This window comes from Labrus bergylta, chromosome 2, assembly GCF_963930695.1.
Source record: "Labrus bergylta chromosome 2, fLabBer1.1, whole genome shotgun sequence".
In the NCBI taxonomy this organism is placed as follows: Eukaryota; Metazoa; Chordata; class Actinopteri; order Labriformes; family Labridae; genus Labrus; species Labrus bergylta.
The window spans coordinates 25675082-25690765 of record NC_089196.1 but is presented as its reverse complement, the minus strand read 5'-3'; the positions used below and the strand labels follow the sequence as shown (position 1 = coordinate 25690765).

The window sequence follows — 15684 nt, the reverse complement described above, 5'->3', positions numbered from 1 at the left end:
GTTTTCCAGATTTGAAAGAAAAACACACATTTTAAAATCTTAAGTATCTAAATGCTATATTAAATGATTAGACTATTGTTACTGATATGTAAGCAGCACGTCAGCCTGAGTGGATCTGAACATGGAGTGATGCATCAGCTGTTATAAACCGATCACGAGTTGTAAAAAATCTAATCCAAAAAGCAACTGTATATAGCTTGAAAATAAAAAGCATTTTCTCCAAATGTTTCTTGAAATGTAAAGTTGTGTATGAATCATGAGCTCGAGCGTGAGCTGTAGAAACACCGAGCATGAAACTGAAACTACAAAGTACCTTAAAATCACAATCAGACTGTGCAGATGGTAATTTTGACCAGTGTTTACTTTTGCTTGTTAACCTCATATACACATGCATTTAGGTTAAAATAGACGTCAGATACTTCAATTTTTTTTAGCAGAAAACATAGATGTTGGAAATCTGAAGTATATAAATGGCCCCTTTTATGATCTATTCATTATTAGATCATTATTCCTAATGCTTTATATGTGTAGCGACCAATTAGTAGAAAGGTTTCTGCTGAGAGCATATGTGAGCTTGTAACTGTGACTCGTCTGTACAAATATCAAACCAAAGTCCATAAAGCCTAGGTTTTAACAGTTTATTAAACAACAGACTGAAAAAGAATTCATTACAAAAACAAAACCTCAAATTCTCAAAGGATGAAGACAAGAAATGGAAAATGTCCAAACAAACCCACTCGCCCAGTTTCGACCTCTGGACTCGAAGTCCTGCACCACAGATACCAAATAGTTGAAAGTTGAATTGTGCGAGTGTTGTGCATATAGCTGAATGCATGTGTGCGTGTTCATGGTTTCATCCAATTGGAGGATTACGTGCACGTCTGGGTCTAAGACAATCCCCCTACCCTCTGTGATCAAAACACACAGTCAACACCTTCTTTAAAAGAAAGACTCAAAAGAATACACTGTTAAACTATTTTCCCCTCGAAGACTGAGAAGTGGATATTTTCTCAAATGACTGTGATGACTTATTGTTAAAGGATGTTTTGTCATTTTTTCCTACTTGCGATTTCAAGCACCTGGGTCACTAACCATGCGTGAGCTGAAACTTGGGGTTAGGTTTCACATCCTTCTCAGGCATCATTCAGTTTTTCCTTCTTAAATTTGTGTATAGAAGTGGAGGTCTTCCAGCGGATGTGATGCTGAGTGAATAGATGTGTGCTTGATAGATTATGAAAGTGAAAGGTGTTTACAGTCAGACGGGGGGAAAAGCAGAAAGAGGGAGAGAGGTCAGTCATCCTAGTGAGGCTGACCAGAAGCCACTAAGGGCCTCAGGATTTAGGTAAATACTGGCTGTGCTGCTTTACATCAACTTCTCCTCACATTTGTTCCCTTCAGTTTTTCTCTTGTTCTCTCAATATGTGGATAGAAGTGTCCTAATGTTTCCTCCTCCATTACGAATCCCCTACATCTACTGAAACTACAACTATGGCTCCTAGCGGACGCCCTCCTCCTCATCCTCATCTGGCTCAAGGTGACAGGGTGATACAGCACCACAGGTTCCGTTTCGACACCAGAGCAGCCCCCTCCTCTTCTCACAGCCTCACACACAGGGATTGATTGCCCCTTGAAGCCCACTCTGTTATCTTTAACACACGTTTATATGCAGTCATGAGCGCCGCTGTGAAGAAATATGAGTTTAATTTGGTGTTTTAAGCACACTTGACATCGAGTCGAGTGCTTTCACAGAGAGAAGACGATCATGTTTATAGCCAGTTTTTTACCATTCTGCAACAGTTTTTTCTCGTTTGCTCAATGAGATTGCACCCTTAGTGGGGAATGTACTGTACTTGAATGCTTCAGAGCTCTCCATTTTGCTTTCTTTTTCATCATTTTTTTTTTTTTTTTTTTTTTGGTTTCCCATGGAACAATAGCCCAGTATGGATTTTCCTCTAAACATTTTGAGGAGGTTATTTTTCAGCTGGGCCAGGCCTCTCGAGCTCCCATCCAATGGAGGGCCTCTGGGTCTCTGGTGAAAACCAAACAAAGACAGGAATGTTGATGAGGCCTCCATCTTTACCCAGGGCTCTATTTTTTTGCTTTGCTACACCCCAGGAATCTTCCAGAAGGCCCCAGTGTGGTGGAGGCTTTTAGCAGCTCTTTAGAGGCGTGTGGAGTGAACCCGGCGGTTGCTAGGGCTTCCAAACTTCTTCATTTTACACCAAGCGTCCGTGTTCACACCCACACGCATCACAACTGGGTTTTTCTTTTTTTTTTGACACCTTCTCTCTCCGGAAGACCCATCTGGCTTGTGCCCTCTCGGGTAAAAAGCAAAGAGGTTGTTTTTGTGCATGCCTGCACTCAGGTGGCAACAGTATCACATGCACTTTGCTCTGAAATTGAAACTGGCATTTAGCATCACATTGCTTTTACTGGGATGCTTTGATGTGTTTTCAAAAGGGCAGGTGTGTGCGTGTGTGCGGGTGTGTGGGTGAGGGTGTGTGTGGGCGTGTATGCGCGTGTCTGACTCTTTTCATTCATGTGTGTCGGTATTTGTTTGATGTGTGTCCAGCCTTACAGGGCTGGAAGGTGAATTCCTTAATTTCCCCGTGGACTCAATTAGCTTTGTGATTGGCTGAGAGAAGGCCAGGTTGTGCTGTCTTCTGAAGGAAAGAAGACCTTTGAAAGTGAGGTGGGAGAGAAGTGAAGCAGAATAGGAGATGAGCCGGCCACAGTGGTGAAGGGAGGTGGTGCTGGAGAAGACTCGGCCCTGTCGGTGTTGTTATAATGAGAGAGGGGGAAAAAAAAAACGGGTGAAGCCCCTTCATCCACTAGCAGGTGTTGCGGGGCTTCGACTTCATTATGACCAATTAGAGTGAAGAAAATACTAATTATACCTCGGTTTCTAGGTGATTAAATGCTAGGTTGGAAGTAAATTGCAGGGATAGGCGAACTGTAATCCCCCTGTGATCACCGAAGTCATTTTCATTTTGAAGTCCTTTTCAGACCATCATAATGACAACTTCTTCTGTCTGTCTGTATGAAGTCATTTCACTGTGATGTCGCTGATTCCTGGATCTTTGGTGTCTCTCTGCCTTTCTCTTTTTACCAGTCCCTTTATTTCTGTCTCTGCTGTGTCCTAACATTACTCTGTTCCATGTGGCATCAGATCATTAGTCTACATATTTTTTACAGAAAGAAGCATTCACTGAGTCAAAATTCTTGCTACATTTTTTCTGTCCTGTGTCTTCATCAGGTTGCCGGTGTTGGAATCGACGGCCTCGTCCGGTGACCTGTCTCGACCCCACCACATCGTTTCTGTGGTGCCCAACCGCTACCCGCGCTGGTTCACCCTGAGCCACATAGAGTCTCAGCAGTGTGAGCTTGCCTCCACCATGCTCACTGCAGCCAAAGGTGTGGATACGTTCCCAAATACTCCGATACGATCACATGTTGTACATATACAGATATATACTATCAAGCAAAGGCAGGGATCTCTGTTCAAGTCTGAAACATTCTCTGTGTTTAAATCCCCTGCAGGTGACAGTCGGAGGCTGGAGACGGTCCTGGAGTCCATCCAGAAAAACATCCACTCCTCGTCTCACATCTTCAAACTGGCACAAGATGCGTTCAAGATCGCCACTCTGATGGACAGTCTGCCTGACATCACACTTCTCAAAGTCTCTCTGGAGCTGGGGCTGCAGGTAAGAACATGTACCACATTGTTATTAAAAAAAAACAACCGACTGAAGAGGCATCTTCCGGTATTAAAAAATAAAGCCTTTGTGTACGTCCATAAAACTGCAGTTCCTTGATTGTCCACTTGAGGCTGGCTGCAGAAGCCCCATTAACAGCAATTAATATCAAAATGCCCGTTTTGACTGCAGACATAAACAGGTTTACAGCCTGGTCTGAATAGCTCTCAGGCAGGTGTGTTGTAGCGTTTTACCTGGAGGTATAAGAACCACCGCAGCTCCGCCTATATGTCTGTTACTAGATTGACAGAATGTATGTAATGCACTTCCATTATTGTGAGCACTTCCAGTGGCTTTCATATCTCTGTCTCAGAAACTCATGAGGGATGCACCTGAGGCTTCATCCATGTTTCTTACAGTCCACACACTTAACTGTATCTGAACATTCTTTCATAAAGTTTAAGGGTCAGTTTGTATATTTTAACGGGTTTCTTTACCAGGCCCGGCTGATATAAGTTACATAAGATTCACTTTTTTGCCTATGTCTTAAGCTGAGCGTACTTGCTGTTTGAATTCAGCCCTGTTTTTAATGGTAGATCGAAGGTTAAGACATTAACTGAGCCACGGAAAAGTGAAATGAGACATTCAGAGATGCAGCAGTGTTGTCCTTTTCCATCACTGTGACTACAGGGAGACACTGCGGAGGCTTATCCACGTTGCACCTAAAGAGACGAAATAGCATACGATCAATCACGCATTAATTCCGACCTGAATTAATCACAATGAACTAGTTAATGCTGACAGCCCTAGTATTACTTTGGTAACTCACCTCTCATTCTCTCTGCTTCATCCTTGACTTTTTGTCTTCCTCAGGTGATGAGAATAACTCTGTCCACATTAAACTGGAGGAGGAGAGAGATGGTGCGCTGGTTAGTCACATGTGCCACTGAAGTTGGTAAGTGAGCCGGGCTATGTGACAATTTTTCTTGATTTATAGATTTCTTGGTATATATTCATTGATCCTTTTCTTATACTTATACTTTCAAATTGTAGATAAAAAGCTATGTAGAATACATCCACAAACTAACAAATACATTTCTCTGAATTAACCACCCACATTCAAACTTTACAAACTAAAAGAGGATTTAAAAGAAAGTGAGTAGAGACACAATATAAACAATCCTGACTTATTCAGATGACAACATCTTTGTATCAAATCTGAATCTGAGTCCAGACAAGTCGAGTTGGATTGCCAGAAATTCAAAAAGGTGTTGTAGTCATTTCTGAAGAGACAAGGGATGTTTGTGGGTGGAATGCAGCCATACATATAAACAAATGTTGTAGCTATGAGAACATGGGAATGCAATGCAAAGTGTGCAGTTTCCTGGTAGTGCACTAAGCTATTTCCAAATAACTTTTTGAAATGTACTTAAATTTGCATTAATGGTTTCCAGGTTCCCCGAATAAGCATGGGTGCAGGTACAGACCAGGTGCAGCAACATGTTCCACCTGAAACCTACTGTATATATAATTATCTCTGCAAATTAACTCATCTCAAACTTTCTCTTAACTCTGTTCAATCTGTGTCTCCCAGGTGTGTATGCACTGGACAGCATTATGCAGAGCTGGTTCACACTCTTCACTCCAACAGAGGCCACCAGTATCGTGGCCACCACCGTCATGTCCAACAGCACTATCGTCCGCCTCCACCTGGATTGCCACCAGCAGGAGAACCTGGCCTCCTCCGCCCGCACCCTCGCCCTGCAGTGTGCCATGAAGGACCCCCAGAACTGCGCCCTCTCTGCCCTCACACTCTGTGAAAAGGACCACATTGCCTTCGAGACAGCCTACCAGATTGTACTGGACGCAGCAGCGACGGGGATGAGCTACACGCAGCTCTTCACCATAGCCCGCTACATGGAACACCGCGGTTACCCGATGAGGGCGTACAAGCTAGCAACATTAGCAATGGCTCACCTGAACCTTAGTTACAACCAGGACACACACCCGGCCATCAACGATGTGCTGTGGGCCTGTGCACTTAGCCACTCGCTAGGGAAAAACGAGCTGGCCGCAGTGATCCCTCTTGTGGTAAAAAGCGTGAAGTGTGCCACCGTGCTTTCAGACATTTTGCGGCGGTGCACGCTGACCACACCGGGCATGGTGTCAGCACTACACAGCCGCAGGAACTCTGGGAAGCTGATGTCCCTGGACAAGGCGCCGCTCAGGCAGCTGCTGGACGCAACCATCGGGGCCTACATCAACACAACACACTCGCGGCTCACACACATCAGCCCGCGCCACTACAGCGAGTTCATCGAGTTCCTGGGTAAAGCCCGGGAGACTTTCATGATGGCTCACGACGGACACATTCAGTTCACACAGTTCATAGACAACCTGAAACAGATCTACAAGGGCAAAAAGAAACTAATGATGCTGGTGAGGGAGAGGTTCGGCTGAGGGCGAGGCTCCCCTCCCACTCTAGTACTTTTCTATTAACTTGAGTCTGCCTTTTGAACTTCTTTTGGACAAATACAATAGACAAGTAAAAAGAGGGATGTGACTTGTAGAATGAAGCAAAAAGAGAAAGGAAAAGATGACAAAAAAATCAACAGAGCCACACGCGGTATTATTGTTCTTGCTGTTGTTATTGTTATAAACATTATTACTATTATTATTATTAATAATATTATTACTACTATGTGTACAGAAGTGTTTTTATTTTTCAGAAGAGAGGAAATTTGTCATGTTGTGAATGTTTGTGTGTATTTCTCTACATGTGTGCGCGAGAGGAAAATGAAAAGTGAAATGGCTTTTAAAATTTTGGTTCCTTTAATTATTTTTTAAGCATCTTTTTTTTCCCCCCTTTTTCAGTGTACAATGATTTTTAAAGTTGTCAAGTGGCCGAAACCCTTCTACGATAGCGCTCGTGAAAAAAACAAACAAAAGCAAGAAGTAGAAAAAAAGAATCACTGCATCCTCAAAGAGAAACTAAGGCTTTAAACCACACGGAGCACCTCAGTCTGTCCAGGCCCTTGCTGTTTGGGCGCTGGGCAGCACTGCACAGCTTAGCTTGGCTCAGCTCGGCTCAGCTTGGTTAAGCACTGACAGAAAGCAGCCATCAGCATTTCTTTAGACACAGCAGTAACAGCAGCAACAGCACTTGAGCAGCCATTGGTTTTCTCTTGGTCGCAGGAATTCAACCATGTTTGCACAGCAGCCATTTTCCTCTGATGTCAAACTGCCCTCACACACTGTCAACATGTTGCACTCCTTTTTTTTTCAGGTTGTAAGTCATAGTTTATCTCGAAGCATCGGCTTCTAGCTCAATGACCAAATAAACAACCAGAAAGAAATTGAACAATATTTCAAGGTAAAACAACATATTGGATTACTCCTTCCTACACATGGTCCACAGTTAATGCTAGCATTCAACCACTTCCAATTTATAATGGATTCCCGGCCAAGGTTAAGTTTGCTAGAAAGTCGAGGCGTTCCTATTTTGTCGTGTAACACTACCAAACGTAATAGCTTTAAGCGAAATCTTAGCTAGCAGTTTCATCATCTAATAAGTAGATAAAAGCTTGTCTAGCCTTAGATAATTATCGATTCTACCATTTCTACGTTTGGACAACAGGCAATGCCGGCTTTTAAAAAAACTTGCTAGCTCAATAAATAACATAGCTAACAGTATGTTACCAAGAAATTCAAGCCATTAAGTTACAAACGTAGAGCTTTCAGCAATTTCCTAGCTAACAAAAACATTATCTTATAAGTAACTTAATGCAACATTAGTTTTTGTATAACCTGTCTAACCTGATCGTTTTTCAATTGTACAATTTTTGTCCAAATGTTAGCGTTTAACCTCTTGCTAGCTAAATAAGTAGCTAACCTATGTTATAGCTATAAAGTTAAGCTTCTAATTGTGGCGTGTCACACTATCAAACATAATAGGAGCTCTAATCAACATAATTGTTAATAATCTTGCATGTGGCTGAATGCTAACATTAGCTTTTGTCTCGCCTTCGTTGAGTATAAATGATTCCATTGGACAACAGCTAATGCTCGCATTCAACCACCTGCTACTTAACTAACTAGCCAATGTTATCGGTCGAACTTATGTAGCATTACCAAAACTTTTTGAAGCTTTCATTTACTTCCTAGCTACGTGTTTTACCATGTAAGACGCTGAATGCTAATATTAACCGTTGTCAAACTTAAGCTAGTAGTCAGAGTTGTTTTAACTTGAAACATGGTCACATTTTTCTGGCTAACAATCCAGACGTGGCAGATACATAAATGTATATGATACGCAAACTGCAACACAGCCTTACGATATTATAACCTTCTTTTAGCATCCCAACCTGAGCGTGACATCAGAGGGAAATGGCTGCATGAATATGGTCAATTAGCTTCATTAAACACAACTAAAGCCTACTTGTGTTATTTTAATTGTTGTAATCTTCCCCACCTCCATAATGAATACCTGTTAAAGACAGAGTCAAGTGTGCAGGCTACAGATAATGAGTATTATTGTTACATTAATGTAATGTAGTACAGCTGTGATTTTTTTTTAACAGCCTTAGTTCGATCCGTTATTGTTGGATTTCGAGACTTTGTTGATACCCAGAGGGAGACGACTACCTCATGATACGGTATTGAACCTGCTCCCATTTTATTTTTGTGATCATGATATTTATCATCCATGATAGCTGACAGTGTTAATTAAACAGGAGATCCACTAGCGGGACCAAGGTTATGAGGAAAAGCTGAGTCAGATTCCTGCTGAGGTGTTTCTGCGCTCGGCTTTGCTGTACATCACTGCCCCGGCATTGGTACTTACACCCCGAAAAACAACAGGCTCTAACACACTGAGATATGTCAGTCCTCTCTCATATTTACAGCCACCATTGTATTTTCAGACTAGGCCAGTGTCATTTCCCTCTGTGCATGTGAATCATAGAAATTAGACTTTCTACTGTTATAGGTCATTGTGTTGAACCTTCAGTAATTGTCAACCAGAACGTTCTCAGGGATTTCTCTACACAGGAAAAAAAGGCGGAACAAATGAACGACTGACTACAGGAGAAGAAAAAAAAGACAAAAACACAACACAAACATGAGCGAGCATTTATTGTACTCTGTATATATGCCATAGTATATGTCTGAATATGGAGGATCTGAAAGTATATGTTAACTAATTTATACAGAGTATTCTATGTAATGTGAAATACTTGAAGCCGCTGTAGTTTGCTCTTTCTCTCTCTCGCTCCTTCTCTTTTTTGTCTTCTCTTCTTTTCTCTTTTGTTGAAAAACAGAACATATCAGAAGGACTGGACTGACTTTGTTGACGGCTTTTTGGACTTGTGTTCATACTTGAGCAGCTGGATCCTGCAGGTTGAGTCTGATTGTGACGGTGGAGATTAACCTTGCTCATTCCTGCTGACTAAGAAAAGGGATGGAGGTAGACGACTCAATGTTTGAAAACAATACAGGATTTCTTGAAGTACTTAATCATGCATGTAAGCTGTTGCACTAGCCTAGATTCTCACAGGATCCTGTGGGGAAAACAATGATAATGTGCTTTATACAGGAGCTAACTGGAGATAAATAAATTCAATATTCATGTATTATGTGTCCAGCCTTACATGCATTTAAGGACATCTTCTGGCTGAAGTCTGTTTTTTTGTTGTTGCAGTAATTAAACCCTTATTAAATTAACTTTTTAGTCTTGCAACTCAACAAAACTTTGATAATTATGCACAGGTTCAAACTAGCTGAGATTAAAAAAAACAAGTCTCCTCAGTTCTCCCTTTCATTCACAGCAGAATTTTACAGCATCTCATCTGCGATGTTCAGCTGTCCTATCATTACTTGTCCTTTTTTTTTTTTTTTTTTACCTTCTTTATATGTCTGATTTTTCTTTTTCTGTGCATTTTTCTTTTTTCCGATCTCGTGTTCATTAAAGATGAAAGCAGCCTTTTCTCTTGCCTTGTCTTAACGCTTTAAAGTAACCAAACAGGAGATCTGTCTAACAACCAAACGCGTTCAAAGAGGTGAGAGACGACCCACCTTTGGTCCCAGCTTTAGTGTCCTTAATTAGTAAGTGAATGGCTGTGTAACTTATGCTTTAACAAAGCAATTCCTCACGTGTGTTTGGTGAAAAAAATACGTTGTCCAGTGTCTCTTGTTCTCTTCAGAAACAATTTCCTCTGAGTCTTTCTAGCTGTTTTTTTCTTCTTTTTTTTTTTAGTTTTTATTTTGTTTTGTTTGTGTAGGAATCTTCTGCTCTCCCATTTTATTTATTACAATGACCCATGTATACATGCTTATGAAATTAAGATTTGATACACCGATATCAATTTATTTATGTAACTAAATCACTGTTTTATAATCTTGTTAATGAGTCAATAATTGATTTTTTTTGTTTTTTGTTTTTTTGTTTTAATAAAAGTTAGTTTTTTGAAATGTATTTTTTATGTCTTCTTCCTTTTTTTTGCAGCCTAAAACAGGAAACATTTTCCTATACAGCTGCATTTAAGTAGCTGAAAGTCTGTCATGGATGGTTATGGGACGCGGTCTGAGAGCGTTGGACTGCTTGTCGCTGAGCGCTGATCAGTCGGGACGGTTCAGATCTCCATCAAACGGCAGTGTCAGAAAAAGGCAGAGAGGGATCACTCCCACTGGCAGCAGCTTTCACGCTGTCATCTCAGGCGAGCTGACGAGGAATATGAAATGTATCAATTGATATTCCCATGGTCTTTGTAGCTTCTGTCAGGCAGCAGGCTCAGCCAACCACAATAACCTGTTTACATGCATCCAACACTGACAGAGGTGCCACAGGACGACTAAATCAGTGTATGTAGTTTGTCAGGTGTGTGTGTTTGCGGAGACATGTTTTTGTGCATGCTCCCGCTTGTTTGCATGCCTCCGTGTGTCTGTCTTCTCGCGATGTGTGTGTGTGTGTTAAGGCCTTTCGGGAGTGAACTGGAACAGGTGGTAGCTCCAGACTACAGGAGCTCCTGACAGCAGTAAGGTCCCCAGACTCCCAGCCCCTCATTAAACATTGACACAAAAACACTGCAACTGTCTGTGTGTGAACAGTAATGAAGTGCAGACGGCTACACCGGTATACACACCGCAACTTAGCACAGCACGAGCTCTCAGCCCGTGCCTTTGTGTGCGCGCATGTGTGTGTGTGTTGTCCATCTGTGCGTGCTCATTAATGAGGCACATTTGTCCACAGAGGTGTCCGCTTAGATATTGAGGAATTCGTCAAGTTTTGCAACAAATACACTCTTGCTGCTGTCAGAGGCCGGACAGATCTGTCCATTTGCTTTGTGACTGATGCATGTTTGTGTGTATGTGTGTGTAAGTAACTGTACACTTGTTCCAATGTGTGTGAGTCTACTTCCTATGTGTCTGACCTGTGCTCAGGTCCCTGCTCAGTTCCAGTTGGTAATGACGTCCCTTGGGTGCAACTCGGTACAGCAGCTTCCTCCGGTCTGTCTCACTGTATACTCCTAATGACATCATGATCACACACACTGGCCCCTTTCATGCCAAAAGCCCTCTTCCTCACCGTCACCATCAAAACTTCTATCTAGAGCATTCTCTCCCTCTTTTTCACCAACACACACACACACACACACACACACACACACACACACACACACATACTGCGCCTTGGCTTCACAACACATCAAGGCCTTGACATTTTCCTGCAGAGCTGTAGATCTATTATTCTTTATAGTTTCACCCAGAGAAGGCGTTTTTGTCAGTTTCGAATGTTTTGCCTGAGACATAGATAACAGTAGCAGGTGAACGCTCCAAAATGTGTTGTATCATACATTGTTATCTTTATGTTCAAAGTCATAATCTGCAGACAAAGAGCATTTCGCTGCCAGAGTGCTGAAAAACACGGCTCTCGCATTTGCTATGTTATCGCCGACCTTATTGCTTCACATATCACAGTAATTCTTCACACAGTATTCCCCATGCAAAACTTTATTTAAAACCTGTTATCCTGGCTCAGGATGCATATTTAGTTCTTTTTAAGAACCTTGCAAATGTCTTTACATATGGGCCTCTTGTAGGCCTCTTTACATGTGTGGTGCTGACTGTGTCTGCAGAGATATCATCCTCTGCCTGTATTTTAACGTTTTCTTTTGTTTTGGACTCAGGATGTCACTGGTGTGTTTCCTCAAGCCAATGACAGCGCGCAGGTGAGTTTGGGAGTGGATACAATTCAGCGATTGGATGCGATTCAAGCCATCGAAAACTATAGACGTGGACGTAGCAGCAAAGAGGACAAAATCTAATCATAATGAGGCATAATGCCACGCGGATAAAGCTTGTTCCAAATTGAGGATGAATTTTGGGTTGGCTTTCAGTTGGCCTGCTTTCTGTTGGACAAGGAGCCGCCAAACACCGGCAGTTAGCTTGCTCTATAATCGGCTTTTTCCATTACAACAAATATTATGTTCTCTGGTCGGTTGTGGTGTAGTTACAAGCAGTAGATGTACACGTAAGTCCCGCAGTGGGCGTGTGCTTCTGGTGGCGATGAGCCCAGGAGGAGGGGCCCCAATGTGAATGTTGTGTTCACAAGCTGCAACAAACCATTGCCACTGCCCCTACCTACAAAATTTCCACTGAAGTGTGACCATTTTCTTTCCCTTTTCTCTTTTGCAAAAACAAAATCATCAATCGTCCACCGCCTAGGCTACAGCTGAAGCCAGGAATATGATTTATATCATATACTATCATTGCTTCAAGAAAACCCTGTGTATGTGGATAATGTAGGTGACTCTAAATACTGAAGGTTCCATGAGTGTGAGCGACCACTTCTTAAGAGAGGGAAGCATGATACAGCCTTCAAATGGGCCGGGGTTTATCATGTTCAAAGACCTTATACAAACGCTCCCTTCTTGTGGTATTTGTTCTTTATGAAAATATGCTGTAGGCTCTGAATTTGCCTTTTGTTTTGTTTTTCCAGATTAGATTAGACCGTTAAAGTTGATCTCTTGGTGGATGGTGAGTTCATATCCTGTAACTTGTAACTGTGTACAATTTTCATTAGAATTATATCGAAGTTTCTGAGATCTCTTTTTTTTTTTCTTTAATTCCCAACAGCCACTGTCATTATGTCTTTATATTTTCTCCATCACTACACAGGGTGGTTGATATCCTCTGTGACTTCCTTATGCTGACTGGACATGAAATTTGAAGTCCATGTTACTGGTACACACTGTAGAATTGGTGTCTCCACACGTCGAGTATTCTGCTTTCAAGACTAATATTGAAAGCACCAATCCATATAGTGACAGAATTCTCTTTAAAGCAAATGCCAATCAGAACTTTAGCGAAATTTAACTTTAATTCATGCCGCAATGTGTATTAAAGCACCATGTGATTGCAGGATTCAAAGTGATTCTGAACATATCCTAAATTTAACTGCTTTGCCTTCTAGCATTCACTATTAATCAGTGCCATTTTGAATGCTGCATTGGCAGATATTTGCAATTAGAGCCTTATTATTTTGCTTTTCATATCTTGAAATTGGAAATTAAACTGCAGTTGGCAGGTGAATGTGGCTTATATTAAGTGGAATGATATTATTTTTGAAATTAGACAAACACGCTGGCTCAGGTTTGAGTGTTTGCAGCTCTCCTCAGAAGCTGGTATAATGTCTTCTAATATAATGTTTGTCTTGCCGAACTTATAAACGTTGTAGTGATATTAACACAGAGGAAATCACCATTATGGAAAACTCTTTGTCCTCCTTCTTCAAAGGGCTGCTGAGTTTCTCCTAAACCTAACAGTGTACGAGTTGAGAGAGCATGTCGGTCACAGATTCTCTCCTGTTGTAGGGTGCATGTGTGAAATGTAAGTTCCTGAACATTTCGGGCCCTGAAATGTTCTAGAAAATGTCAGAAGATCTTAAGTGACAAGGGTCCATTGTCATATTTTGTATGTTTTAACTAGGATATTTTCAGGCCCAAAGAACTCTTGGATGTTCACCTACTAAGCGTCACGTTACGTCTCTAAGTGACTTTCACTTCCAGTACTTAGATATTAGAAATAATTACTCTAACTTTACAACTCTATCATTGATGATTGCCTATATCTAGGGTCAATGAACATCATTTAGACCCAATAATTTATCAGCAAATAATTAACCTCTTAATGATCTTTTTGTACTTGCAGAGTTGATCTTCCTTGAAAATGCCCACAGCCTGAACATTTACAGCATCTGAGCGTCGGTCTATGTTCTTCTGCTTATTGCTAAAGGTCCTGCATCGAGCTTGCTGTCATTACAGGAGAACAGAAAAAAAGGATCATAGGCATGTGCTCTTCATCACAGCCTGCAGCATCCACCCCGGCTACCACAGGGACTGTCTTGCTTTCCTCCTCTTCTCACAGAAGGCCGTTGGAGTTTGATCTCCTCTCTCCCCCTCCATCGGCCCCGAGGCGTCTGATTAAATGCTAATTAAAGCCGTTAGCGCAGCTATCACCGCTGCTAACTCCTCTCTCTCTGTCACGGAGATTAATGCCCCTCGTTCATCATCCCACCTCGCCCAGCCTGAGTACCTGCCCAGCTCGCAAAACCTGATCAAGTCATCAGCCCCAGAACCCCTCTCCTCCGCCCCCTCCGCCCGCGCGAAGATGGACGAGGGGTTTAAATTTTAATTTGAAAATTGCCCTCAATTACTTCTGCGGCGACCACTTGCCGGAGCTTCTCGTGTGGTTGAGTGGAAAGGGGTTACAGCAGCGGGTCAGTGGCCGTGATGAGCGATAAGGGGACATTAATAAGAGAGGCAGAGGTTCATTTAAAAGCAGAAAGGACAGTGGGAGCAGCTTTCTCATTATTTAACTCCCCCAGCTTTATTTAAAGGACTTTATTTAAGGATACCAAGTTAATGTGTCCTCCAGGACAGACGGTTAAAGCGCCTGACAGAGTGAGAAAGTTACGGCCATAACTTACTCGCTGAGCACACACTGCGGTGCCATCTTTTTTACCTCTTTTGACATTCTCGTCGTTTTCAGGCAGAGCAGAACGAGCCTTGGAGGGACGTAAAACGTTAGAACAAAGTTACACACATCATTTAATTTTATTCTTTCACAATTTCTGGCCCACAAATGTTTTATTGGTTCCAATATCTGTAATCATTATAAGCTATTGGAAGATATGGAGATGTGTATAACAAGTCAGCCAAATGTCATTTGAATTACCACCAGATCCGACGAGCTGTGCCCTGAAATATGCAGCCACTCTGCAGGGCCTCATCTGCTGTTTTTTTTATGCTCATCATTTGAACTGAATTGCAGTCATTCCTCTTGCATGATAATGTTTCCCCTCAGTTTCAAATACACCTTGAAGGAAACAGATTGTTCTCAGTGCAGAAGAGATTTTCAGTAGGTTTGTATGAAGAGATTGTATGTTCTCTTAGCCTGAATGGTAGCATCATGAGAGGTAAAACAGGAGTTTGTACATAATTCTCTCAAATAAACGCTGAGATTAAACAGATTTTTATCTACCGCGTATACTTCCCACCCAGAGCAACCCGGCCAACACTGCTGTCATCCAAAGGTTTCCAATGACAATTAACAAATACACAGAGATTTACGCACCTGCGACCCCGCTGTTCCCACCCAGCCATACTTTAACTTCATCTCTCACTGTTATTGCCAAGTCTCTGCCGGATGCCGGTCCAAAGACGCTAAATCTGCCTGCCAGTGTTTATAATTTCACAATAGATGCTGAGAAATGGAGGAAAAACCCACTTGACTTCTCTTTCCCTCTTCTAGCTTCATAGACATAAAGCACACACGTAAAAAGACACCGGGGCCAATACTGAACGTGAATTTGATATTCTATAGTATGCCTATGTGGAAAGAAATGATTCAGACTTTTTTAAAGACACTATAGAGATGGAATTTGAGCTGAAATGACTTCATGCCAGCCGCCACATTCTTTAAAGCTTTCAAA

The 15684-nt window shown here is 41.9% G+C and overlaps 1 protein-coding gene across 1 annotated transcript in view; it reads left to right on the top strand.

Annotated features, from left to right (window-relative positions):
* Positions 1–10167, top strand: part of LOC109994851 (zinc finger SWIM domain-containing protein 6) — a 52466-nt gene extending 42299 nt beyond the window's left edge. The window contains exons 11-14 of the mRNA XM_020648343.3: positions 3257–3414; positions 3541–3704; positions 4569–4650; positions 5290–10167. Of these exons, the coding sequence (XP_020503999.1) occupies positions 3257–3414; positions 3541–3704; positions 4569–4650; positions 5290–6155 (1270 nt within the window). The 3' untranslated portion in view covers positions 6156–10167. The remainder of the gene's footprint in view (positions 1–3256; positions 3415–3540; positions 3705–4568; positions 4651–5289) is intronic.
* The last annotated feature ends 5517 nt before the right edge of the window (positions 10168–15684 follow it).